Here is a 27,103-nt window from a genome sequence, read left to right as displayed (position 1 = left end):
GTTTCTGCAAACATTTAAAAATTTTCCCTCTGAAAAGATCGGAACATTTTTTAGCAGTTTTCGCTAACCTCAGTTTCCGCTAACCCTAACTCTTTTAAAATGTTTGCGGAAACTGCGATCAGCGACTTCGGCAAACTCTTAGAATCATTACCAGAAATTTTAAAATGTTTGCGGAAACTGCGGAAAAACGGAAACTGCGATCAGCGACTTCATTCTATTTTTTTTCTCTTGATCTTTTCAGTTTGTTTGTTTGCGGAAACTCCGATCAGCGACTTCGGCTTTTTTTAATTTTTTTTCTCGATCTTTTCCTAACCCTAACCCTGTTAAAATGTTTGCGGAAACTGGGATCAGCGACTTCGGCAAACTCTTAGGATCATTACCAGAAATTTTAAAATGTTTGCAAAAACTGCGGAAAAACAGAAACTGCGATCAGCGACTTCGGCTTTGTTCTATTTTTTTTTTTCTATAGATCTTTTCAGTTTGTTTGCAGAAACTCCAAACAGCAACTTCGGCTTTTTTGAATTTTTTCTTTCGATCTTTTCAGGGTACGAACTGTTCAGGGTACGAACTAGGTTGCACCCCTTTTAGCTCGACATGGCATTGGCTACCCTCACAGAAATCAGACTGAGCAAGTCTGCTGGGTTGTTCAACTTTTTATCAAATTTGTAAATGAAAGCTCATAGACTTTTCATCTCTAGTCAACAGGGTCCGAGGATCTGATTGGTACTGGTACTGGGCCCAAAATATTTACTCAAAGTCTGTGGTTAACAAATTGGCATTCCAAACTTTAATAAATAAATGAGCTTAGATTTGACAAATACAATTCTATCTGAATAAGGACCTTCTGATGATCCTCCTTTAGGTGAAACAGGCCGTCAAGGGTTTAGATAGTAATAACTACCGTATATATATTTGATTTAATGTACACTTAAACATATCAATTTTAATGCCATCCATATAATCACAGTTTTTGTTTTTTTTCTATAGAAATTTAAAATTTGCTATAAATTTAGAAGTTTTGAACTTTACAGCCAGTTTGTGTTGTTGGCCTCGAAGCAAAGCTTTTATCAAAGAGATGACAGTGTTATTAAGCATAGGTTTAAGTAACAAATACAAAAACAACTTTTCTCTTTGAGTTGTTCATCTTGCAAATTCTTGAAAAAGCTAACCATAATGGGTGCTTCTGGATCGATGGTCGGAAGTGGAGATCACAATATTGTGATGAACATTGAAGATGATACACAACGAGAGGTTCGTCCATCAATGAAACGACACAATAGTCAGCCAGCCAGTCACTTATTTTCTTCTTTAATGCCTCGCCCGAAGGTTAGTGTGTAAATGTTTTTTTGCGGATCTTCTCATTCAAATGGAATAAAACTGTGTTAACTGATGCAATTATTTACAAGTTGTACATAGCCTAAGCATATTTAATGGTATGGTCAATTTTTGCATGCTTCTGCTATAGATATAATATCATATGTTATTGGATTTTGCACATAAATGCTGGCCATTTCAAGTTTTACAAATTAGGTTGACGTACTTTACAAAATGTTTTATTTTCTGGTCCTATTATATCAAGTTTTAGCAAGACGTGATTTTCATGAACCATGGACTAGTTTAAAATTAACAAGGTTATAAAGTTTGATCAAAACATAAAGAGCCGAAAATGTAAATACTAAACGTATGTTTAGCTATCATTTCGAAACCTATACTACAGTATCTTCATCTTCAGTGCTATAAATGTGTTTTACCCATTTTGCTCCTAGATTTATGAAGTTCTTTGCATAATAATCAGTTAATCACAGCATAAAAGTTGAATGAGCCTGTGTACTGTGGGTCTGCTACTATTCGGTGAGTCCGATTCGGTGAGAGCCTTTTTCGGTGAGAGCCTTTTTCGGTAAGAGCCCTATTCGGTAAGTTTTTTTTTTTTAATTATTGCGCGCCGTAGCCTAATTATCATTGCCGTTATAGGGTTAGGGGATAGGGGTTGGGGGATAGGGGTTAGGGGGTTTTTGGGGTTGGGGGTTTTTGTTTTTTTTTTTTGAATTTTTGTTTGAAAATTATCGGGTACCGTAGCCTAATTAAAACCCCTAAACCCAAACCCCTAACCCAAACCCCTAACCCAAACCCCTAACCCAAACCCCTAACCCAAACCCCTAACCCAAACTCCTAACCCAAACTCCTAACCCAAACCCCTAACCCAACCCCCTAACCCAACCCCCTAACCCAAACCCCTAACCCAAACCCCTAACCCAAACCCCCAAGTCCCCCAACACCCCCAAACCCCCAACCCCAAAAACCCCCAACCCCAAAACCCCAAAACTCCCAAACCCCCCAAACCCCAAAACCCCCAACCCCAAAAACCCCCAACCCCCAAAACTCCCAAACCCCAAAACCCCCAAACCCTAACCCCAAAAACCCCCAAACCCCAAAACCGCAAACCCCTAACCCCCAACCCCAAAAACCCCCAAACCCCAAAAACCCACCCCAACCCCAAAAACCCCCTAACCTCTATCCCCTAACCCCTATCCCCTAACCCCTATCCCCTAACCCTATAACGGCAATGATAATTAGGCTACGACGCGCAATAATTTTAAAAAAAAACTCACCGAATAGGGCTCTCACCGAAAAAGGCTCTCACCGAATCGGACTCACCGAATCGGGCCATTCCGGTGTACAGTATACCAGGCATTTATTAACATGATACGACGCAAACTAAGTTGAGCTATCACAAGATGTATAAGGTGATAATCTGCTTTTATTCTGACATTTCGTCAATTCGTTTCGACTGACTTCTTCAGGAGGCTAGATCAATTAGTGACTACCTGTCAGTGTCTAGCATGGAAAAACACAGGACCATGTTGCTGTAAACCAACTAAACATGCAAAATGAAATTCAACTTCCAAACAATAATTATTGCGGGCAAACTTTGAAAGTAAAAAAAAGAGTTTAAAGGTCATCATTTGTCGCTTTGCTGTTATTTAAGTTCCTTATTAATTGATGACTGTTAAACTCTTTTTGGTTTATTTGGTTTACAGCAACATGGTCCAGTGTTTTGCCATGCTAGACAGGTAGTTACTACCTGATGTAGCGTAGCCCCCTGAAAAAGTCAGTCATGTCTGATGGACAAAACGTCTGAATAAAAGCAGATTATGATCTTATACAATTATACATCTTGTAATAGGTTAGCTTAGTTTGCACCAGAAGAACGTATATCACCTTATGATTACAGTATATTGAAGCATGACCATACTAGGTGGCCATGATTGAAGATAAGTTTCCACATTGTTTTTGTGTGCCAGCACTCGGATGGAGGAGTACGTCCACCTGGAAGTTTAAGATCATCCAGTTCATTGGATCCAACCTCTGCTTCAGCGATGGTTTTCCCTCCTGAAGCCACAGATAAAGTACGGAAAGACTATGACACTTTGAAACTTACAAAAGATCAAGAAATTCAAGCGCTCACAAGAAAGGTACCGTACACTGTTTATTGGTTATAAAAACGAAAATACTCTAAATTGTTGTGAAGACATATTAGTTTTTCCATTACTAAATTGTTAGCTGTGCAATTTTAGATTAGAGGCCATATTATTTTTGTCAAACAATCAATGCCCTTTACAAAGGACCATTAAGACTGAACTATTTAGCTGTTACTGTAGAGTCGGTGATTTCTACTTGGTTGTCAGCACTAGACTGAACAAGAAGATTTATTTTGAGCTATATATTTCTAGTATCCAACAAAATTTTACGACTGATTGCTTTTGGACAACTTTACCTTTAAAGTGTAAAGGCTTCTTCTGATGCGTAACTTCTAATAATTTGCTTATTTTTCTGTGAGCCACCAACCAACTTTTAGTAATACTCAGTCCACTTCTCTCAAGTAAATGTATATTGTATTGTATATGTTGCAATTGTACATTGTCATTGCAATAAAAAGATGGAATACTGAAAAGTTTGGGTGTTTATCAGGAAAATTTCGTTTTAGCACTAGTTGTAACGTTCATCTGATGAAAGTAAAAGCAAAGACGATCACTTTCATCAGATGAACGTTACAACTAGTGCTAGAAACTATGAAAAGATTGTTCAAGGCATTAAACATATGCGCAGGAACAAAAACTTGAAACAGAAAATAACCGGCTGAGAGCGGAGCTACAAGCCCTAAACAAGCAGTGCCAAAAGTTGCGATCTGAACGAGATACGGCAGTGGAAAGTAGTTATATTGCTACCGAACGTGCCACCGCCCTGGAACAGGTGAAATTGATTGAGTGCCAGTTTTATCAGTTGTCGGCTGAGTAGTGAGAACCCTGGTTCGACGTTCGAAAGAGCGCCGGTTCGACACCACTCAAGAGAAGGCTACTTGGCTGTGTCTTTTGCAAGACATTTAAAGGCATATAAATAGGCCTATGAAGGTGGACACAAAAATTGGCTTTCTCGTCTTCTCGTCCATTTCATCTAATCTTCAACTACCGGGTGTAAACCTGGATACAACAGAAAAAAAACAGTTGAAGTCAGTTGTTTTATTTGCATTCCAAAACTATCCGTTTGCAATATGACTGTGTAACATGTACCATGTTTTTAACGAACAAATTCAAATTATGAGAACATTTGGCCGAAACCTACGAGAATCACAATTTGCAATCAATTCGTTTTATTTTTAAGGACAGGGAAAAAATACAGCGGCACTTCAAGATTTTTCGAGAAACCAAAGAGTCTGAAATTCAAGCATTGCTACAGGTAAAAAAATAACAAAATAAAGCAGTTTCAAGTACAACATACTGCACAAACCGCAACGCAATTAGAACGCGTTCTTGTCACCTACAAATCATTCACAGGCGAAAAGGCAACTCGAGAGCAAATTCCAACGTTTGCAAGCCCACGGAATGGCCACCATTGATGACCACAATTTCAGTGAATCTGACAACACAAACCATCTCATGCAAACCACCGGTGAAAACTATGAACGAGTGTGTTTAATTTTGATCGATGTTTACAGTGAATGTGTTTTGAGGTTTTGTCGATCTTATATGGATCTGCATGTCGCTTGGACGAGCTTAACTGGCTTGGAAGCGGTAGCACCTAGGTTAGATAGCAACGTCGACAAAACACCAGTTTCTTGTACACAGTTTTCATATTTTTAGGCCAAAATGAGTAATTGCACCATGAGATGTGAGATCTTCAGAGACATTTTAGTACTGTGAACCATTAAAGCTATCAATTTATTTGCAAATCTGAAAGAACCGTTTCTTAATGCTCAGCTCTTTGAAAATTGCCCGCTGTGCGTATTGTTTTTAAATGTGCATTATCTGTATATCCTTCATGTTTACTTCATGAATTTCTGTTTGTGTCACTTCCCCCACACAAACAGTTACGACTACGAAATTAAATATCACCATTTGCGTGAATAGAAGCATGGTTTAACTGTGAGTGTCCTGTTATATCATGACAGTTAGTTATGCTGTTTCAGTACTGTATTAGTGTTTACTGATTCGTTTCAAATCTTTCTAACAGACCTTGGCGGTCAAAAAGACTGGTGGGTGGCTCCGGAGAGTGAGGCAACTTCTTTGTTTGGAAGTTACGCTCAGTTGCCCAACAACTCCCATGTCGGATACTCTGAAAGTAACCCTGATTTTAACAGGCCTCTGGAAAGCCGACAGGTCTGATATTCACTCAATTCACTTTTTTAGTTTGTAATTTCCAAAAACGTTTTTCAGTGTTGCCCGTTGTGTTCCATCGCTGTCGTAGATTATTGAAAGCCGTATTTTTTCAATATTGGACAGATATCATACAAGTTCTTTTGTATCATTTTGCATCATATGTTGTTCGTATTTTTTTGTAGGAGACGGACCGAAATATTATGTCCAGCCTAGGCGGCAAGGACATGGGCTTTGGAACGTCAACGAGTTTGTTGAACGTCTTACCCATGAGCGATACGTCGGAGATATGCGATCGCACCATACTCAGGTGCTCGACTTCTTGTTTTTTATTCATTGATCAGCTTTTCTAATATATTTTTGACTCCACTTAGGGTCGGCTTGGAAAGAGCGAATTTTGCAATGAACCGCTGCAGTTTTCGAGGAAAATTTATTCGTATCATTCATCAGCTCCTATTTAATTCTCATTGTCACTATCCATGTGCAAGTCACATTAACCATTGAGAACCTCACACTAACCATTCTTCTTGTTTGTCTTACATTTTACTTATCAAATTTTACAATACGTGACAAAAAATCTGTTTAAGCTGAACGGCTAATTACAAACTAAACCAGATGCTACATTTCCTGCACCCCCGATGTATTGGCTGATGCGAAGGCTCTCGTGTCGCATCCAGAGCTGCAGCGTTTGAGAGATTCCTGCGAAACTGAAGGCTACTTTCTTTCTGTAATCCATTTTCTAGGTAAGTCGTTCTATTATTAGAATTTTTACCGCATCTTACGCTCTGTAGTTAAAGATTTAGATGAAGTGGATGGGAAGGCAATGAAGCCGAACTTTGTGTCCACCTTCAGGCATGCTGATAAGTGTGTTGCCAAAGACGCAGCCAGGTCCTTTTGAGCGATGTCGAACCCGCGCTCTCACCACTCGGCTGTGCAGCTGACTATGATAATGATGGATCAATATTTGCAACGGGCAGAAAGTTTTGGAAATGGTTTTTGATCTCTTGCTGTTAAAAATCAGTTGGTCGCATTTTTCCGTCGCTAGTCGTCCATGATACGCACGTTTGGTTATGTTATTGCAACTACTGTACCAATAGGATAACACTGGACCAACCGATGATGATTTCAACTCAGACAGCAGAACCTGTGATTTTTACATAAATTTCTGTCAAATTACTATGTTATATGTGCAAGACTGACAAGATTCAATCTTCAAAACCTAACTACGTGTTTGTATCAGCAGTCAGTAGCAGCCCACGGCATCGGCAGTAGCAGCCCACTGCATCGGCACTTGAAGCCGACGTAATTCTCATTACTGAGTGTTACTTTCTAATCTAAGCCAACATAACAGCCACGCTCAGTGATAACGTAAATTCTCGTTTCTCACTTGACAGATCTTGATGATTACAAATTAGTAGCTGATGACCGAAACTTGACCTTCAATACACATGAAGCTATCCAATACGCCATCTGCAAAAGTGCGCTTTTTATTTCATTCTTGGGAAAGACCAAGGGAAGGTTAGTGCCCAATTTTTGTCGCATTGTTCTCGCCAGAAAATGGGTCCTTTCTCCCGTTGATTCAACGTCTACAGATTTTGAAATCAATATAAAAAGCATTGTTTTGTCGGCTGATTGATAGACAGGCAATCCAGGGCTGTGGAGTCAGGTGAAAAATATACGACTCCGACTCCTCGATTTGTAACTGGCCGACTCCGGCTTCAGTGTTGCTAGATTATTTTTTCATTTTTTAAAATTAAATTTCACTCAAGCTGCAATCGAAATTGAAACGACGGCTTAAGATTCTTAAGATTCAAACGGCGGCGAAGTATTCAACCGTTGTCATCCTTTTCGTCGAGTCACGTTAAAAGTTTATAAAATCTTCTTCAGCGAACACAAAAACGTCAAAATATCTCATGCTGATATCTTTTTTGGCATAGTTTAGTTTACTTTTAAACTGTTTCGGAATTTCAAACAGGGATAAAGACTAAGCCCCGGGTTGTATACTTGGGATAAAGGGACGCAGGGATAAACACTATGTCCTCCCTCTGTTTTTGCAAGACAAACGTTTTCGCTTCGGCGGAGAATACAAATATACAATCTTGTGTCCAGTTTACTCTTAAAATCCGCGTTATGGATGTTCTGCTATCGACTTCAAAGATTTCAAGGACGTGACTGCGCAGTAATTGAAAGTCTTTATTTCAGATACACAGACATCGAGTTTCAGAAAGGCTACTTTCAATCGCCAGGATCAAAATCGGTTTTATTTTGCATTCAAAAGAACGTAAGTGTGTGTGACTATATCTACATTTGCTCCTGTAACGTTAACATTTAAACATACAAAAGCAAATCTTTTGAAACACCTTATGTCCACGTTTGGCAAGAGTTGGAGGAAAAGCTGGGTGACTATCAAATGATTCACCGTCTGCTTTGTATTGTGATTAAATTGATTTGATTGTATGTTTTGCTACGTTGAATCAACACAAAACGACATTTGTTTGTTTGAAAGAATGAAATTCCACATTCTGTAGAGAAGTTTTTTGTAAAAATCGTATTACCAGACAGCTGTTGGATAACTTCTAAAATATTATTGCAATTATTATCTTCGTTTTTGTTAGATGTGTTAGAATATTTCCTGATGAGGGCATAGTTTTGGTTAGAGCTTGAATTTAATATACACATTAGTTTATTGTATTGTTTAAATACTTTATTTAATCTTTTTAATATTTTGAATATTACAGTCAAAAAATTCGCATCTTGACAGTGCTGACCTGATCAATCGAGTTCAAACTGGTTCAAGCAAGAAATGCGTCACTTACTCTGCAATAAATGAAGTTTGCGAGGTTGTCTTGAAGGAAATAGCCAAAGCTGTCAGGCTGGTGAGGTTTTGAAATATTTTGAAGTTTTCTACCATTGAAAATTTTATCTGGTCATTTGAACATTTAATTTGCATCGAATAACGTTAGAATGATGGCATTGTTATACTGTTACAATCGCTGATCGTTTTCAGTTAACTCTCAAATTTAGAAGCATCTTTGTAGGTTTGCTTGTGATATCATCTCTTAATATTTAAAATTATCTTCAACTTTTCATTACCGGTTGACTGAAGATCGTCTCATTTATTGTGCAAACAATATTTGCAAGTAAGAAAGCAAATTTTTCTTTTTGCATCATACCACCATCAAGATGTAGAGGTTTTTTTGGTTGGATTACAAATGTAAAGGGATAACTCAAAAACTTCTAGTTTTCCATAACTTTTCTGTCTATTCATCTGCATGGCTCCAGGAGTTTGGGATTCGAGTTCAAAACGAGGTCTCCTCATCTCAAACTATTGATCCATCTGACGTACTTTGCATTGAGGAGATGTTAGCTGATCCCCAGATGGAGCAGCTCCAACAGGAGCTGGCAGCATCCCCAAACGATCCCAATGCCGTAGCACCCGTTGGAATAGAAAAGGTGATCTGGATTTACTTCTTGAAATCACCGTGTTATTCTTGTTATTTTGTTACGATAAGCTATCTTACATTATCACGTCAATTTTTTTTCTATTTTTTCTGCGCAGAAAAGAAACATGTCATGTTTTTAAGACGTTTCTTCTAGACATTGCGTTTTAAAACGTTTATAATTGAACGTCCGCAACGGCCTACAAACTTTTTATGCTTGTGCAGAGTTTGAACCGGCTGGACGAAGTAATTGCTTCCCCAGGGCCAGTCCCTCCTCTGCTTGTGTCAGGCACCTCAGGCTCTGGGAAAACTCTCCTTCTGACAAGGTCAGTAAATACTATCCACCTTCAAAGGTCTTGGTATGAAGCATGCCTCTTGGCTGGTCGGATGTTTTGGTCTGAATGTTGTCATGATAGTGGTAATTACGTGTGTACAAATCCATACCGATAAACCCAAAACCTTAAATATTGATAGAAGTTTTTTAAAATTCAAATACAGTTTTATTATGTTGTTCTTGATTCCTATCACAGGCAATGTTCTTGAAATTTCTTTATTTAAAAGAGTACCGCCAAAATGTTGACATGCTATTGAAAATTTCAAGCCTATGACTATTGACTACTCAATACTCATGTAGCGTTACAACGCCCTCTCTGAAGACATACATCTGTGTTATATTCGAAACATTTGTGTTAGATTCACCATATCTTTGTGTTGCGTTATCTTCGCTTATTTATCGTCAAATGAAGAATCGAGGCGCGTTAATTGTAGGTCATTAAGAACTACGATCGAACGAAAATAGAAAACGCCGCACTCGAGTTTGTATAATTGTAGGTGGTTATGATGCGGGTTTTTTTTCACTTTTTTTTAAATAAACGTTTCCTATTTTAAATTTTCAGCTGGACGATGCAGCTACGGACGAGGCGACCCGATGTGCTGGTCTTGCAGCATTTTGTCACCGGACCTAACTCTAGTGATGCAGAACCAGTCATTGTTTTAAGGTTTGGAATTACATTTCGTTGTGAACCCTTTTTGAGCACTTACTCAGGTGCTTTAGTTTAAGGCCTTGAACCAATTTGGAAGAAAACAAGACATTTTTTGTATTTGTCAAAACAATATGTACCAACACCTGTTGTAATTATTCAAGTATCCAAATGTGTTTTCACATGTTAATTTGACCTAAATTGACGTTGAACAGACGTCTCTTGTTTCAACTGTGCCAACACCTGCCGCCCGGCCACCACCCTCCAGTGCAGTCGTACTCCACATTTGACGTGACCAGGCTCCGGGAAACCTTACCTCGGTGGTTGGAGCAATTCTCATCACGGCGCGATAAGAAAATACTTCTCATCATCGACTCCATTGACTTGATCAAGGTGAAGCTTGTATGAGATACAACTTGGTAGAATGGTCTCATCCTTTGTATTGTTTAAAAGGAAGAATTTTGTAAAAAAATATCAATTGAACAACAAGATAGAAGGTTTAAAACAACGCCTGTTTTCACCTTTCTACACGCAAGGCACGATTGCACTTTTATGTCAAACCTCATTTTTCAAAAGTGTAAACGTGTCTTAACACCTTATCTTGGGTACTGGCTAGGAAACTCAAAGGCACTTCGGTTGGTTACTGGACCCGTTGCATGTTGGAGTTCGCGTGATCATATCAGTCGGTGTTGATTCCTGCCCAGAAGAATGGAGACAGTTTCCTACCTTACACTTAGAACCACTCTCGATCCAATCGGTCAAAGCATTACTGAAGAACCACGCTCGAATCCGAGACGTTTGCATATCCCAGCAATGGGTATGATGATAGTTGATAGAAACATTAAACGAATTTCAGTTTTTCAATCTTTTTGCCGCGTTTTTTTGTCATGTGGATGTTGTAATCTTTTTGTTGTTTTCATAATGTGTGATTAGCCTGATTTGTACGTAGTTACTCTAAAAAGAAAAATGTCATGGCTGTGGATGTCTGTATCTCTGCTATTCATTTCCTTGAATACTGCCCAGTTAAATTTCTTTTAAATTTACTGAAAAATTTTACACCGGAGAAAGAAGAATACTCGATTTTCGGCGACCTTCGAGCAGCGTTTCTTGAATGTTTCCGAAGGAATTCAATGTTTCGCTTCGAAATTTATACGCGGCTTGGCATACGTGTGCAAAACCATCCCCAGAAAGCTTAATTTTATCTCGAAGCATATTTTAAACCGATTGTTTTGCAAAAACTGAATACCATCGCAACCAATTGCATAAAAAACAAAGTTAGGATTTTCTTGATTCATATGTGATGAACGATATATGATAACTGGCTTAACTCCCCTTTGTTTCGATAACATCATGCAAAAAGACACGCAATTCTTTTTGCCGTCGATTTTTTTAATAGACTCAGTTCAAAACTGAAACTTTGTTATTGAACTTTTCATTAAAAATTTTCCTTAAAGTTTACCTACGATCCAAAAGTTTGCGTATTGCGATCAATAAAAATCAAAGAAGTAAAGAATATGACACTGAATTGATAAATTCAAGTATATTTTAGAGCTTCTCCCACAACTGTAGCTTCGTCAGTACATGTCATTTTTATTCAAACAGAATCAGTTCAGTTTGCCGTGTAAAAATTGATGTGTTTTTATGTTGATGCATGAAGTTCTTTCTTTTTCACGCAAACTCGATCATTGTTGAGCAAACCGTAATCGAGTTTGTAATGACACGTCATCAAGCAGTTGCATGACATCACTTTTTGTTTGCATGACTTCATAGGAGCGTGACGTCATATCACAATGTAGAACGGCCACCACCTGCCACCCCTTGTACGTCACTTTGCTGTCTGTGTTGGTATGCAGGTCTGTATTATCTTTTCATTTTATTTCAATCTTGTAGTCATGTTATAGAACGTTTAAAAGACGTTAAGAACAAGCAATTAGCAAATATACACTAGTACACCGCTCTTCAACCTTTTTGCTATCAGGGAACCCCTGATTTACTTTTGGGTTTGTCGCAAAACCCCCACTAACTAAAATTTAGATTAAAACAATAACGCTCTTGTTAATGGCATATCAATGAACAAGTGACATTACAACTATCAATGTTTCTTTTTTGATCATTGACTGGCTGACTGTACCCCGAACCTCTTGTTTGAATTACTGGCCTACTTGAAGTGTGAATGCGACAAGGTCTAAAAATTCGGAATGTCGTATCAATTATTCAATTTACTGAAGCATGAAATTAATTTCCTTAAAAAAACGAGGAACCTTCGCTGCTTCGCGTAACTCTTTAAACTCACGGAACCCCACTACATGTTCCGCGGAACCCCTGTTGAAGAGAACTGCACTAGTGCAATAGTGTATGCAAAGTAATTAACGAACAAACGTTTTTCGACGTTTGGCTTGTTCATATCGTCAGTTGATAAAGGGAGATAACAACTGGTCTCGCATGAGCAATCTGTTGAAGGAAAAGATGGCACCCTTAGTTGGTTATCCTCGTCAGTTGGTAATTTTCCTGGAATAAGTTTCCAGTACCAAAAGAATGCTGTAAAATGGAATAGGATGCAAGTTTTTCATATTTCGCACCCTTCAAAGTTCTCTATTTCATTCCATAGTATGCGCTGTCTCCTCCATGGTATGCAGGAAAAGATTTGATTTTTTTTGTGGTGGGATACTTGCTTGCGGTGGCTGTTTTCAACTCTTATGCTTTCGTTTCTAGAGCCATGGTCAAACGTCGGAATACTCTTATCCGAACAGCGCGATCAAGTTGGCCAATGTCATGATTAGAGCTGGGCGATATTTCGATACGATACGATATTTTTTAGGCAGCGATATTTATTCACAAAGCTCCGATTTTATCGTTTATAAAATGTACTGAAATTATAGCAACATTTTCGCATGCGCAGTGACACAGACATCACATGCGCAGACAACCCAGTGTGTGTGCATTGTTTACGCATTGCGAGCAGTCTGACATCGCATGCCCAGACAACCCTCAAGCGTGTGTGCATTATTTACGCATTAGCCTACAAGCAGTCTTTGTGATTATGCAATCCTGCTTATTGATTCCCACGTGTTGCCATTGTTGCGAAGGATGAAGTCGGTAAATACGATAGGAAACTTGCAAGCTGACTGAATTTACGTAGCATAGCGTAGCGGCCGTAGCATAGTGTAGCGGCCGTAGCCTACGGTAGCTACAGCTAGGTAGATACTTTATTTTGTTTTGCTACTCACAGCTGCATCTCTATTTTGCATCAAAAACTATCAACAAGGATAGAGGCATCTGTACATGGTGGCGAGCTAATGCACTGACTTTTCCTACACTTGCAAAAGTTGCAAGAAAACTTCTGTGCATTCAAGCCACCAGTGTTAGCAGTGAAAGGGTGTTTTCACTTAGTGGCTCAATTGTTTCCAAGAAGAGATCGTGCCTAAAACCCTGCAATGTCAACATGCTGACATTTTTGTCCAAAAATCTTTAGTTTGCGACAGTTAAATCGCAGCATTGTTTGCAATAAATGTTGTTCATTTCAGTACCAGTGCTCAGTATGTTTTTCATGCAGTTATAGAAAGCCGTGCTTTGCGATTCGCCGTATAATATCGAAACTTAGATAATATCGTTTTATTTTTGGTAATATCGTATCGAAATTATTTTACCAATATCGCCCAGCTCTAGTCATGATGATGCTATGTTATTATCTTTTTAGCGTTTGCGAAGGTCAAATATCTGAGAACGTTTTTTACGCCTGTTCAAGAAAGCAAGATTCAACCGAACTTTACCACTTGTTCCTGCGCGACATTGAAATAAAATGCACAGACAAAGAAACACGGAATCACTTAAAAGCCATTTTGCAGGTCAGTGTACATTTCTAGACAGCAAAACCCGACATTTTTACATTGATTCAACTGTTAATGTAAAAATGACAAATTTTGCTTTCTGGGTTCGAGTAGTTCAGGGGTTCTTAACTTTTTTTCCTTATTACCCATTTCTGTCCAGATCAAAGTCCCATTACCCAAAATCTAATTTTATCTATTTTACCATATTAAAAATATAAAACAGCGCTATTCAACAAAAACAACATTTAATGTAAAGAACGACATCAATAGTTTCAGTGAGACATTTGCGCTTTTTTTTTGTGTACAATCGATGCAATATTGGGTGCGATTTTGGGTACTGCACAACGCAAATCTGACTTCAGATCTAACAGCTTGTTTCGAAATTTTGACTTCAAAGCAACAACACTTGAAAGTGCTGATTCACAGAGATAAGTGGAAGGGAACATAGTCAACAATGTTAGTGGGTTTGCACAACTTTTGGATATGCTTTCCCCATCATTTTCCCAAGCTTTCATCTTCAAAAGAATATAGCTCGCTCGTCTCAAGACTAACTCTAAATGTACACTTAGCTATATAAACTACTTCAAACAACTGCTAACAGCAACGCAGCCATCAAGCTTGCTCATAAAACAACTGTAACTGAACTGATTATACAAGAAAAATCTTACTATTATGTCACAAAAATGAAATACATAAAACCGTAGCTAACTGCTCTAGGCTGCTGCTGAGCTGAGTCGGAGTCTGCCTCGCTTTCTGACCTAGTCTTGTTCTGAAACGATCCCTGTTCCATATCTAGAAAGCTAAAACCTCAATTGCTAAGGTAACAGGGATCAGTAGTCAGTAGATATAACAGAAAATATATTTCGCACTTGTTAGTGCATCGTCAGTTCCGATAAAGGGCAGTTAAAACCTACAAGTAATGTTTTAACTAACAACTTAACTGCCCTTTATCAGAACTGACGATGCACTAACAAGTGCGAAATATATTTTCTGTTACGTCTACTGACTTACTGATCCCTGTTACCTTAGCAATTGAGGTTTTAGCTTACATAAAACCGGCAACAAAAAGGATGCGAAAAATAAATCACTATGACGAAACAATTCTAAAAATGATAAAATGTCACTGTGCTTGTTTGGTTGTTTTGAACGGACTCAAACAATAAAAAAAGCATAAGTAATAAAGCAACTTTACCACTTACAGCTGTGACATTGTTTGTTACATCTATAATTCTAAATATTCTGGTTCAGCTGATTACCCACCTGCTATCCTGAAATTACCCACATGTGGGTAATTACCCATAGGTTAAGAACCACTGGAGTAGTTCATCTTGCCCATAGGTTTTTAATAGCTTGGTGTTTGCTGAGATGTAAAAAGTGGCGAAAAAGTCATCTAATTTTAAAGTGACGAAACGTTCGTATTGTGAGTGATGAAATACTTTCATGTTGTTTGATAAGAAGTTACAAGTGAGACAATGAAAAACTGTCATGTGAGTTGGTAGAAATGTTTCATGTTGTGAGATGATGAAAGACTTTAATGCCGTGACATGGTGAAAGAAAGGGTGATAAACATTTTAAAAAAATCATGGCTAAAACCTTCGTATTATCATTTTTGCAGTTTCTCGTGTGTTCGAGGAATGGTTTATCTGAGACGGAAATTATGTCGCTTCTCCCTGAGCTGACTTGGTATTCCTGGGTCAATCTCCTTCGTGAACTTACCACGCTGTGTATCGTGAAAGAACATGCAGGCCTAATCACGCCACACAACTCCGAGGTAAAACTGCCGATAAAAAGTTGTAAGTTTGGTTCATTCCAGGATTAAAGCGTACAAACAAGCAGTCAAAACATGTAAATTGAAAGCTGAATTATGCTCAACTATCAAGCAGTTGTCTTTTCGTCAACTGTAGTGCTTTGAGTAGTCGTACCCTTGTTCATTTTATTTTAAAATTGATAAGCCAGATTTTCTACTGAGTACCGCTAACGCGTAAACGCAGACGGAACTTTTACCCACTTAAACATCTTTTTTTCATCATGACCTAGTTATTAGCATTTTCCTAGCAACTTACGTTGGTTCAACGTTTCATCGTAGGTGATGTCGTTTTTGTACAATCATTACGTCAGCAATGACGTGCACGAGAGGAGATATCGTCAGAAGATGATATCTTGGTTGATGAGGACTCACAATGAAAGAATGACTTCTCGGAGCACAGAGCTCCTTCTGTGGCTTCTCCATAAAGAAGACGAAAGGGAAGCACTCCTGAAAGTTCTCCGGTCCCCTTATGTTTTCCATATCATGTATTCAAGGTATTGTAACTTTCTAATCACTTTTAATGTTTTAATTTTCCTTTAAATGTTGGACAAGTGCGATTGCAAAACCGTTTAGAATAAAAAAAATCAGCATGAATTTCTTGTGCTGATGTCCTCGCCATTCAGAACAGATTCAGAAATGTGTTTGCTGTCTATACGTTTAGCTGCCATCAACTTAAGCTTGAATTCACAAATCAAGATCGAACCATTTTTGCGATGCCTTAATGTCATATTATGCTGAAGTTGCTTCGACGTTGAAAACGCGTTTGATGTTTAATAACGTTGCCAAGAAAATGTATTTATCAACTCAGGGGCCGAAGCAGTGAGTTAGTTGACCTCTGGAGCTACTTGAATGAAGCCAAGCACACGATAGCCCGATACTATATGGATTCCTTGAAGAAGACAGAAGCTGCATCCGCCGGAAACGTTAATAATATGACGAAGATTGCTGAAATCTACGAGTCGCTCGGTCGATTTTTTAAAGACATGGGATTAATGGAAGAGGTGAAACAAGTTTCTTACGATACTTGTGTTTGTGTGGTGGATTTTGGATTGAACTTTATGATGCAAATGATGATGCAAATTTGGTGTTTAATCTTGGCTTTGTGGATGAAGTATGTTTTATCTTTTTAAAGGCTGTTTCTTCCCTTCAACGCTCCTTAGAGATTCAGGAGACCGTCTTGGATCCTGATCATCCTGCAGTGGCAGACTCTCTTCATCACTTGGCATCAGTGTACGCGCAATGGGGAAAATTATCCACCGCTGAGCCGCTGTTCAAGTGAGATTTAATCGCCTAACGTGTTTTGTAACCGAAAAAATGCCACAATTCCAGTCAACAAAAAGTACGGTACCTTTTTTGCATCATCTTACGTCTTTAAAATATACAAAATATGTCTTTGGTGTCTGGGTAATAAATAAAGGTTGTTTCACTTTCGGCAGATTCGTGTGAGAAAAACATTTTCGAAATTCGTTTGATTTTTATTGGAAGCTGCATTTAGATTTGTGATAGCGTAAACTGATCTACATCGTGAAACATTGCCGATTTGTTCAAACATATTATTTTTAAGTTGTTGTGTAGGCTAAGTGTGTGCAACTCAAATTTTGTGCTTTGAAAATAGTGCTTAGAAAAGAGTTGGAGAACAATCTATAATTTTGGTAAAAAAGTTTACTTTTTCGCCTAGCTTCTGTAGACTTTAGAAATTTCACTGGTATCGCCATTGTTAAACATTGATCTGCTGAGTTTAGAAATTTAAAAAGAAACCACAAACAACAGTGGTTCTCAACTTGTATAAACTCACGAGGCCACAATTCTAAAACGTAAAACGAAAAGGATTCACTTTAAAATGTAGTCACTGCTTGAACATAGTGCCTCGTTGCCTTTGTTTGCTTGTTACAATCGAGAGCAGCGTATTCGTAGCAGGGGCGGTTCCAGCTAGTAGCTTTGGGGGGAGGGGGGCTATTTCAACAAAAACACAACGCTGTGTAGGTTTACGTTAATTAGAGGAGCAACCGCCCCCGCCCCCCCATGGATCCGCCACTACTTCGTAAAATCTAACATACAACGCTTTCAAAAGAAAAGCGAGAAAAACTTTAATTGTACCAGGTTACCTCTTATGATTGCGTCTTGCTTAGACAATCCGTGGAGCTGATCGAGACTACTGTAGGCAGGGATCACTTGCGCGTTGCGCAGGGGCTGAGCGCACTGATGAGAATAGCTCGCAAGACTGGTCGCAAGGAAATAGCTGACGCTCTACAGCAAAGAGTGTGGACCATAACGAGCCGAAACGGACCCGTGACGTCGGTAAAAAGCGTTTCCTTTCCGGCTACTGACTTCAGTACTAGCTAAGTTATATGCACATGCAGAATGCAGTACAGCATTTTATTGATCCTCTTCTTTATGAAGACGAGAAGTTCTTAGATTTGAAATCTCAACTGTTTCCTTTTTGAAGTAAAGTGGTGTTCTCAAAGGAAGAGATGTCGTGTTTGATTGCCTGGTTGTTTGAAAGCAGGAACCAAGATTGACTCCCTTACCTTCTCATCCATGTAATATAAATCTTCAATCTCCTAGCCTAAGAACGGATCCTCGCCACTTAGAGATATGTAATCATGGTCTAGCTACAAAAAAAAATAACTAACTCTTTAAACACACATTTGATACAATGACCATACTACATTTGCATTGCTAAATCCTTCTGTTGCTTCCTTGAAGACTGTTTCTTGAATCATAATGACTGAAGGTGTGATTTTTGTGAGTGTCAATCATTATAATGCGTTATGATTGGTTTTGATTAATTTTAGCCAACGTGAGATTTCGTTTCAGAACCGATTGCACCGACTGAGAAAACAGGCTTTCCGTCTTGAAGAGCTGGCTCTGGGAGAAGATTCTCTTGAGGTTGCCCAGGCGCTAAATGACTTGGGTGTATTGTATCATCTCCAAAATAACTTAAAGTAAGCAAACGATTCAATAACGTAGAATCAAAGTTGCATACGCTACCAAGTTGCATAACTGCTTTCCAGAAGCGCGGAATCGTTTTTTGAACGCTCGCTCACGACACGCAAGGAACTGGTCGGCTGTGAACATGCTGACGTCATCCAGAGCCTCCACAATCTTGCTTCCATCTACACCGAACAAAAGAAATACGACAAAGCCATAGACTGCATGACCGATGCTCTAGAGATACGGTAAGTTTGCATGATGTCGATGAGAAGGGATGCAATCACCATTGTGTGGCATTTCCGATGGCACCATTCTTGTTGGCTGTTATTTGTATCTAAAAATCGCCATCTTCCTCTCTTCTCTTTACTTCACTGATACTCGACGAGTCAGCGCATTGATTTACGTCATCTCCCCAAGTCCACCTGCATCTTTCTCTCCATTAAAATTTTCAAAGATGAGAAAAGGAAAACTAAAGAAGACATGAGAAGACACTGTGAAGGATGACCTGATAAAATAGAAATTTAAAAATTCAAGATGCCAACAATAGAGAGAAATGAAAGAGTCATTACAGACAACTGGTCAACCCTGATGTTTTGGGGTGAAGACCACGCTTCTTTGAACCAGAACGAAGAGAGAGAGAGGACGATCAAATCATTTCTCCGTCTGTCTTGCACTCCGATTCTTTTCTTAATTTACAATCGTCATCGCACAACTGCAATTGAATACCTGAAAATGAGAATCGCCCAAGTCCAAGTGATACTATTTCGAGAAAATCAAAAAAAACTTCACAATTTTTTTTTGTTAAAGATATCAATGCCTGGTTAATGTGGGTAGTTACTCATGGGAATAGACAACAAAAAAACTGTATTGGGTGTTGCTGTGCGCTATAGTTTATGCGGTGCGGATCGTCAAACTCACTGGATTTGGACCCTTCTTATATTCAGGACCTCACAATTTTGTAATGCACTGCACTTTGCTTGGATATATTGATAGATAGCACCTTGTCCACTGGCGTAGGAACCCCCCTGCAATACCTGTAGTCGCAGGGGGGCCCGCACTTAAAGAGCCCCACGCTTAAAGGCCCCCTCTCGAGGTTGAAGACCATTTTTGTTTTGAAAAAAAACTTTTTTGGGACAAAAAACGGAGCATTTCTTAGCTGAAGATGCAGTGACAAAAGCCACGCAGGGGGGAGAGGCGCTCTCGCTAGGTACGCCACTGACCTTGCCCCATTGTCATATCAAAATACATTCATCATGAAAGAAATCTGAGACTTTTGTTATGTACAGTAGTTTTTCAGTTCATTGCGTAAGATAAAAGCAGTTTGTGTAAAAAGTAATTCTTTAGTTTTCATAGTCTGAGTTTTGTTCATCAAAGAATGCATCTTCCGTTGTAACGAGTTGGTCTATCATGTCTCTTGTTTCTTGGCGCAAGTATTTTTTCAGTTTGATAACATCTTGCTTCTTCGCAGCCTTAATCGGTACTTGGCTAGAATAGCACTGACTAGCTTCTAAGGTAGGAAAAGCGTTAGGCTTAAGGATCCTAAATTTAGTTCGAACGAGTCCCATCCAAGACGGACTATATAGAGGCCATGACAACGTACAATGGGATTGTTAAAACTGGGGGCAGATAGTGACGTCATAGTGCCATTGTCTTCAATTGAACCGACATTGAACGTTAATATTTATAACACTGAAACGAAAGCATGGCAGCTTTAAAAAATTAATATGTTGTTACAGAACGGTCGCCTACTGAAAGTTGAAATAAATCGCCAAGTACGCTACTCGTCTTGTAAACAATTTATATATTTTTTAATCTCGTATCAAACGGGCCCACCACAAACTTGTAAAAGGAAAAATACAATTAAATCGTTCGTTATACTGATATTGTACTACACCAACCTTGAAAATTGCGATGGAAAACACTGACATATGTAAAAAAGTGGTAACATCACTAGCAAAAAGTATTTTTAAAAAAACAATGCACCAGCTACTCGTAGCCTAGACTCGCTTAGTTAAAAGATTAATTGTTAACGTGTAAAAAGGAAGGCATCATTCACTAAGCCTTATAAACAAGTCAATATCGAGACAAGGCTGATACGCATCATCTTTACTCAGTATAGAATTTGACTGATATGCTAACCCGACTTACAGTAGTATTAATGAGAACACTCAAGAAAAAAAATTGATAAATATCCAGAAAGCTCATAAACTAACGTTAACTAGTCTATAATTAATTCCCAAGCTTGAGAATTGTAAATGTTCTAGTACTGGGCAACTTGAAATCCCGTCTCAGTCGGTTGTATGAGCTTCTGGACAAAGAAAAATATTCGAAGGACCTAACGATTGTTTCCACGGTGTAGGCTATTTCTTTTCTATAGCCGGCATAAAATTCATAGATTCCATCTGTTGCAAAAGAATAGGCTACTTTGTTGATGAGATAATTCCATATAATGCAAGAATCTCACAGCTTCTTCAATTTGTGACCATCTGGAACATTTACTTGCTGATAGAGACGTTATAGAATAGAGCATTTTGCTCCAGAATGAAATGCTTCAAAGCTCAGATTGTCATCAATTCTTAACACAAACTTGGGTATGCCGGAATCTTGCATAAATTCCTTGCATTGAAAAACAAGCGTCTGACGAGCCCGAAATACAACATCATCACCTGCTAAAAAAGGAAATTGGACACTAAAAGCATTAGCCAGGAGATTTTCAAAGCTCACAATAATGTCACTTTTGTCAAAACTTGGTAATTCATCAACAGGCTGATTGCGTGTTCCGCTTAACGCCCTTTGAGTACTTCTAGGAAGAAATGGTGGTGAAGGAACTAAACTCAAAGGGACACAGATAAACACAGATGGTGGATAGAAAGGTCTTACTTTCCCATACTTGATAGTGGTAGGATAGTTCTCTGGCCAATGGCGTTCACAAACGACGGTGTCCTTTGAATCGGGAATATTATCCCTTGGGATAGTGGCAAGCCATCTATCACGTTCCGGTTGGCATTTAGGCAGTCTAAACACTGCAACTTTATTTTCTTCACTATAATTTCCATTGCAATTAAAGACACAGCACTTCTTAACCATATTTACAAGAGTACTAATATATCACAAACTATGCTTCATAACGTAAAACAAATCAAATATAAGATTGAATCAAAATATAGACGTATTAGGACGTTGAATAGCCTATCCATCAAGGCCGTTCGAAGCTAACATATTTCAAAATACGAGTAGGCTACTTACGGTACATCCTGACTCATTAATAGTAAGGTAACCGGGTTTCTCAAGGGTAGACCCTCCGCCCTAATAGCTCAAATGACGACCAGCAATTCAATTAGGCTATGCTGTTTCGAATCAAATAATTCATGAACGTAAAAACAATCATTGTAGGCTATTAAAATCGGAAAAGTAGCCTACCATGCAATAGCACTGAGGGTTGGAAAACTTTTTGACTGATGATTTCAATCTGTTTATTGCAAAAATTTCCGAAATACGGATTAAGGGGAAACCAAGAAAAGTATAATTTGCTTCAAATCAAAATGAAATGATAAAAAAAAAAACACTCCGGAAAAGGCAAAAGAAAATTATTCGTTTTCTACCTCACAGAAACTGACAGGCCTATTTGAGATTCTGAAACTAGTAGCCTAGTCTAGTAGTTTTGTATGGCAGTTTCATACACTCAGCTGGTGAGTGGTGATCTCAAGAACTGCTGACTTGTAGGAGACTCTCTCATTCATATAGACGTCAGACGTGTTGGGTCAAATTTAGTCCGGCAGCTTATTAGGCCTACGTTCTGAGATTCTCCAGTTTTTCACTATCATTTCAAACGCACAACCAAATGAAATTGCTTGGATTTCGAAACGATTAAAAAAACATATTTTGAAATACCAAACAAGTCAAAGTAGGCTATTTCTGTTTCAAATATCGATCCATCTCATCCTTATGCTGATATAGGACACCGATAAATCACATTCCTACCAAGTTTAGAGTTCTAACTTAAGTAGGCTACTGTACCGGTATTCATTAAAGTAAAATAATTCCTGACTACCCTGAACTAAATACACTGCAAAATGGAAGCATCTGTAGAGAAATTTCATTGAAGACAATGGCACTATGACGTCACTATCTGCCCCCAGTTTTAACAATCTCATTGTACGTTGTCATGGCCTCTATATAGTCCGTCTTGGTCCCATCATATTCTTTGAAACGTCACTTTCAAACGAATGCTCCTTCCTGAAACGGAAGCTTTTATATTCTGACATGAGATACGGTACTTCTCAGTTCACCGTTTCGTCGCTTTTTTGAAATATTGAGCCAAGTGTCCACGACAGTCTTTTATCAAGTCTTGGGTAACTCGAACCACTTCAAACTGTTCTTCAATCATGTTGATCCATCCATCCATCTTCTCTCTCCGCCGCTTCATTTTCTCAATCGTGGCAAAATGCCGGTCACATGGCAGAAAACTGTGACCCCTTATTGGCAGATTATGATCAATAGCATCGAAATCTCCGTTTTTTACCAGTGTATGAAAAAACTGCAGTGTGGTTATGGTTTTGGCCCCTGCAACCGTCAGAATAAACGTTTACCTTTTTGACTCCGGGTAAAACTTTGTTTTGGAGATAATGATGAAGGCACGAAACTACTTCATTTGCTCCTCGCTTTGCAGCAGTTTCTGGCCACATGTAGTCTACATCGTGGATGTTTTCGTTTTTGAGCTGTACACACAAAAGTTATGCAGCCAAATTTGCCGCATGTAAAAAAATTCTCCAACAGGAAGGTGAGGAAAAGGTATGCTTTGTTGAAAGTCGATAGCTAGTGCCTCCGTTTCTGGATCGTCTTCCGCCGTAGCAGAGTCAGCTTTCAGCTTGTCATAAAAAGACTTAGCTTTGCGTTTGTGGAGTTTCAAATCTGATTGGAATTTTCTTCGCGTTGCTTGATGTTATTCACTTTGTATCTTGACCTCCATTTCGGCGCATGTACCACATACATCAGATCGTGGCCTTCCAAATCCGTAGTTAAAATTATCTTTAAAGTAATTAAAGTATATCCTGTGTCTAACAGAGCATTGTACAGATTCTGGTTCTTTCCCAGCTTGAACCTGAAGGTATTCATCATCAGCGCGTTTTAGCAATGTGCGGAAGAATATCTAATATGTATGAAAGAATGGCCAAAGTCCTGGACTTGGGCCATTCTTCTATTATACAAATTTATTTGCCTTCGATAACACGTTTCAAAGCGTGGATTTGGACATTTCTTTTGCTCATAAGGTAGCGCTAGGCGTTAGTATTACGATGGTGGGTATAACTCATTTTACCAAAAATGTGGACTTGGGCCCTTCTCATTTTCAGGTATTCAATTGCAGTTCAGCGATTGAAATGTATTGGGCAATGCACTGTATTGGGCAATACACTGTATTAGGCAATGCACTGGATTGGGCAATGCACTGGATTTCGATGCTGACCCAAATCTGTATGTTTGTCAAAAAAATTACCCTTTAATATTTTTCAAAATTCTTTTATGGTGTAAATAAGTTTTGTCTAATCGTCAGTTTACAACTTGTTCTACAGAAAAAAGCAACTGGGTACCAATGACGGAAATGTTATGAACACGCTTAAATATCTTGCTATTTTGTACAAGAAGGCAGGGGATCACTTCCACGCCTCGGAGATTTATAAAGAGCTTCTTCAAGTCTCTGTTGAAGTTACAGGGAAAGAATCAGATTCAACTGCAAATGTTTTGGTAAGCAGAAAAACTACACTTTGTCAACTTTTTTTTTCTGTTTTAATTGTATTTTCTGCCAAACTGCTTGGAATGCAATAGACAATTCTAGAATTTAATAAAAATAAATATGTGGTCTTTTGGCGTTGTAAGAGATTTGTATATTTTCGCAGCTTCGCACCGCTTTATCGTGTTTGTAACAAATTTTAGTAACCCGCAACGTGGTATGCCAAGATACCGCTTTCAAAAGTATGTTGTTTGTGTTAAGGCTTTATTATTTTGATAAGATCGATATTTGCTGTGGAATATGACGAAAAATGAAGTATGCATGTTAGTGCAGTTTTGGTCTTCGAGGAGGTGCTTAGTTTGTGTAATCAAACAGTATTCCTCGGATGAAATTCCAAATGGTTCATGAGAAAAAAAAGATTTTGCTTATAGCCTGCAAATCTTTTTTGCAGGTGAATCTTGCGATATCAGAATGCCAGAACAAGAAGTTGGATGCCGCGCTACCACTATACAAGCGAGCTTTGGCGATATATCGGAACACGACAGGCAGAAACAGCCAACAAGTCTCACAAACACTGAGGAACATTGCCGTGCTTTTGTAAGAAGCAATTGTGTAAAAGTAATCAAGCTACGTACTGAGAAGTTTGGATGTTCATCAGAATTATTTTTTTTACCAATAATTGCGGTATTCATTTGATGAATAAGAAAGTAAAGGCAGAAATATTTAAATCATTTTATAGCAAACAGAGTTGTCAGTCTTTTACAAACCTTAACAACTTTCTTCACCTTTGGTAAGATCATCAGAATGTTTTTATTCAAATAGAATTATAGTTGGATTATTGAATAAGAACCCTTTGACGATTCCAGAAGGGTGAAACAGACTGTTAAAGTTTCGTTGAGGAGAGTGGCAATTATATTTGCTTTTATCCTCTCTGCTTGGATTTTTTGCTTGACATCCAGTAGCCTACTCTTATAGTGGTGTTGATATTTACTGTAGCTGGTAGAAAATTATTTTGTATTGCTAATGTTTTGCGTATCCTGACAATGCACAATTGCACATCCTCACATTTCGAATTGTTAACAAGAATTATGATTCGTAAAGCTTGTGTCATGGGGTTTAATTTTTTTTTGAAAGATGTATGTAATTCAACGTAAAACTAACGAAATCAAGGGAGATCCGTAGGCGAAGTTTGCAATTCTCAACTAAACTAGCCTACAATGTTGAAAACCTGAAAGAACATGCTGAAAAATAGCCAATCATGGATGCTCTTAATTGACACTGAACGTGAATTAGTGATTGTAAACGCTTTCATCAATAAAATAGCTCATTTTTACCAATAAGTTATATAAGTTATAACCACTCAGCCGAAACCTTGCACCTTTCAAAAGCTCATTCTTATTGCAGGTTTCAGCAAGGCAAACTGGAAGAAGCTGCATTAGTTTACAAAGAAAGCATGGGAAGTAAGCACGGTGACCCTTCCGTTTGGTGACATTGCAAACAAACTGAAAATTTTGCCTAGAAAAATAAATTGTCTGTTTGAATGTTCGTTGCCAAACGCCCGTTGTTATTTTCATAACAATGTTGCCATCGTTACTTAAAAACGACATTTCCTTTTATTTCCAAGTGCAATTTTATAAAATTATTTTTTTTGAATCGTTTTTTGTCAAAAATGTTTTGCTCTCTACTATTTAACGTGCTTTATATTGCGAATTATGTTTGGCTGTAGCGATTTCATGCACTTATTTGCTACTTTTGTAAGGAATATTTGAAATAGATTCAAGTTTTGTTGTAAAGTTTCAAACTTTCCACGCATAAACGCAAAGGTTATTAGGCTATGTATTCACTTCGCTTTTCGCGACTGGAGCGTCGGATATCCTGTCATAATATAGCCTACTACCAGTACATGAAAGACGTTACTTTACGGGACGCGAAACTCCGCTTTTCTGGTCACATTAGAAGGGCCAATTCTCAATTTGACTATTTTTTACCCCTCGCTACAAGGTTACTTTCACCGTAAAACCTTATATTACTTTAAACTAACTTCATTACCGGTACTTCTATAGGCTGGCCTGTAACTTATAAAGAATAGGCTACAATGGTTTTTAAATCATAAAAAAAATGTAACCCTTTTAATGTGGCAGATAAGCTAAAAGCGGGGTAGTTTCGCATCCCCTTGATTTAAAATCCCTACTATATATGCGCTTACGCTGCATCAGTTAACCAATAAACAAAGAAAGGTTGATCATTCTTCCACAACCCTTTTTCTCCGAGCAACAGTGTCATATATTTGGCTAAATCAGTAATGAAAACAATCAATCAGTGGGCTACTTACAAAAATAAATAAAACGTTACCGAATAGGAGCCAGACCCGGATTTAGTGGGGGGAGCACAGGGTGCAGTTGCCCCGGGCCTCCCTTTTGAAGGGCCCCCGACGTAGAAAAAAGTGATTTTGTATTATTATTATTTTCTCTCAGCCTTTATAGTTTCTGCAAAATGCCTCCTTTTCTTTCAAGTGTATGTTTTAGTCACAAGGTGGCGACTTAGCTTGGCGGAAGGCATTAGCAACGGTGTGGTTGACTTTCAAGTTACGTTACAAAGTTTTTCGCGCTCTCGGCGCTAAAAAAGATTTGCACGAGGGCTCCCCGATCTAAAAGGGCCCCGGACCCCCATCAGTTAAACTCGCCCCTGATAAGAGCTCTGCAATATGTTGGTAGATAAACCTGTTTTCTTTAATGC

At 38.5% G+C, this 27,103-nt stretch overlaps 1 protein-coding gene across 1 annotated transcript; it reads left to right on the top strand.

The window, feature by feature from the left end:
* Positions 1 to 1,173: 1,173 nt before the first annotated feature.
* On the top strand, positions 1,174 to 26,544 carry LOC145764501 (nephrocystin-3-like). The gene is made up of 28 exons (XM_082576118.1): positions 1,174 to 1,326; positions 3,303 to 3,473; positions 4,108 to 4,251; positions 4,660 to 4,734; positions 4,833 to 4,947; positions 5,509 to 5,654; positions 5,837 to 5,961; positions 6,267 to 6,394; positions 7,046 to 7,169; positions 7,854 to 7,932; positions 8,390 to 8,527; positions 8,934 to 9,104; positions 9,317 to 9,417; positions 9,988 to 10,089; positions 10,287 to 10,464; positions 10,688 to 10,888; positions 11,842 to 11,924; positions 13,769 to 13,916; positions 15,514 to 15,669; positions 15,985 to 16,199; positions 16,514 to 16,706; positions 16,838 to 16,980; positions 17,835 to 18,003; positions 18,523 to 18,650; positions 18,720 to 18,884; positions 24,210 to 24,381; positions 24,819 to 24,964; positions 25,772 to 26,544. Exons 1-28 carry the CDS (start codon positions 1,174 to 1,176, stop codon positions 25,854 to 25,856), a joined length of 3,954 nt encoding a protein of 1,317 aa, XP_082432244.1. The 3' UTR covers positions 25,857 to 26,544.
* The last annotated feature ends 559 nt before the right edge of the window (positions 26,545 to 27,103 follow it).

The sequence above is a fragment of the Aplidium turbinatum genome, chromosome 2 (assembly GCF_918807975.1).
Source record: "Aplidium turbinatum chromosome 2, kaAplTurb1.1, whole genome shotgun sequence".
Lineage (NCBI taxonomy): Eukaryota > Metazoa > Chordata > Ascidiacea > Aplousobranchia > Polyclinidae > Aplidium > Aplidium turbinatum.
Note: the sequence above shows the minus strand (reverse complement) of the source record. Positions and strands in the feature narration are given on the sequence as shown.

Bases quoted from the DNA above. Each gene is read 5' to 3' on its own strand.
- LOC145764501 (XM_082576118.1), top strand. From the start codon at position 1,174: ATGGGTGCTTCTGGATCGATGGTCGGAAGTGGAGATCACAATATTGTG. The intron at 11,925-13,768 runs GTCTGTATTATC...TTATCTTTTTAG, and splicing joins CTGTCTGTGTTGGTATGCAG to CGTTTGCGAAGGTCAAATAT. The intron at 16,981-17,834 runs GTGAGATTTAAT...CGTCTTGCTTAG, and splicing joins ACCGCTGAGCCGCTGTTCAA to ACAATCCGTGGAGCTGATCG.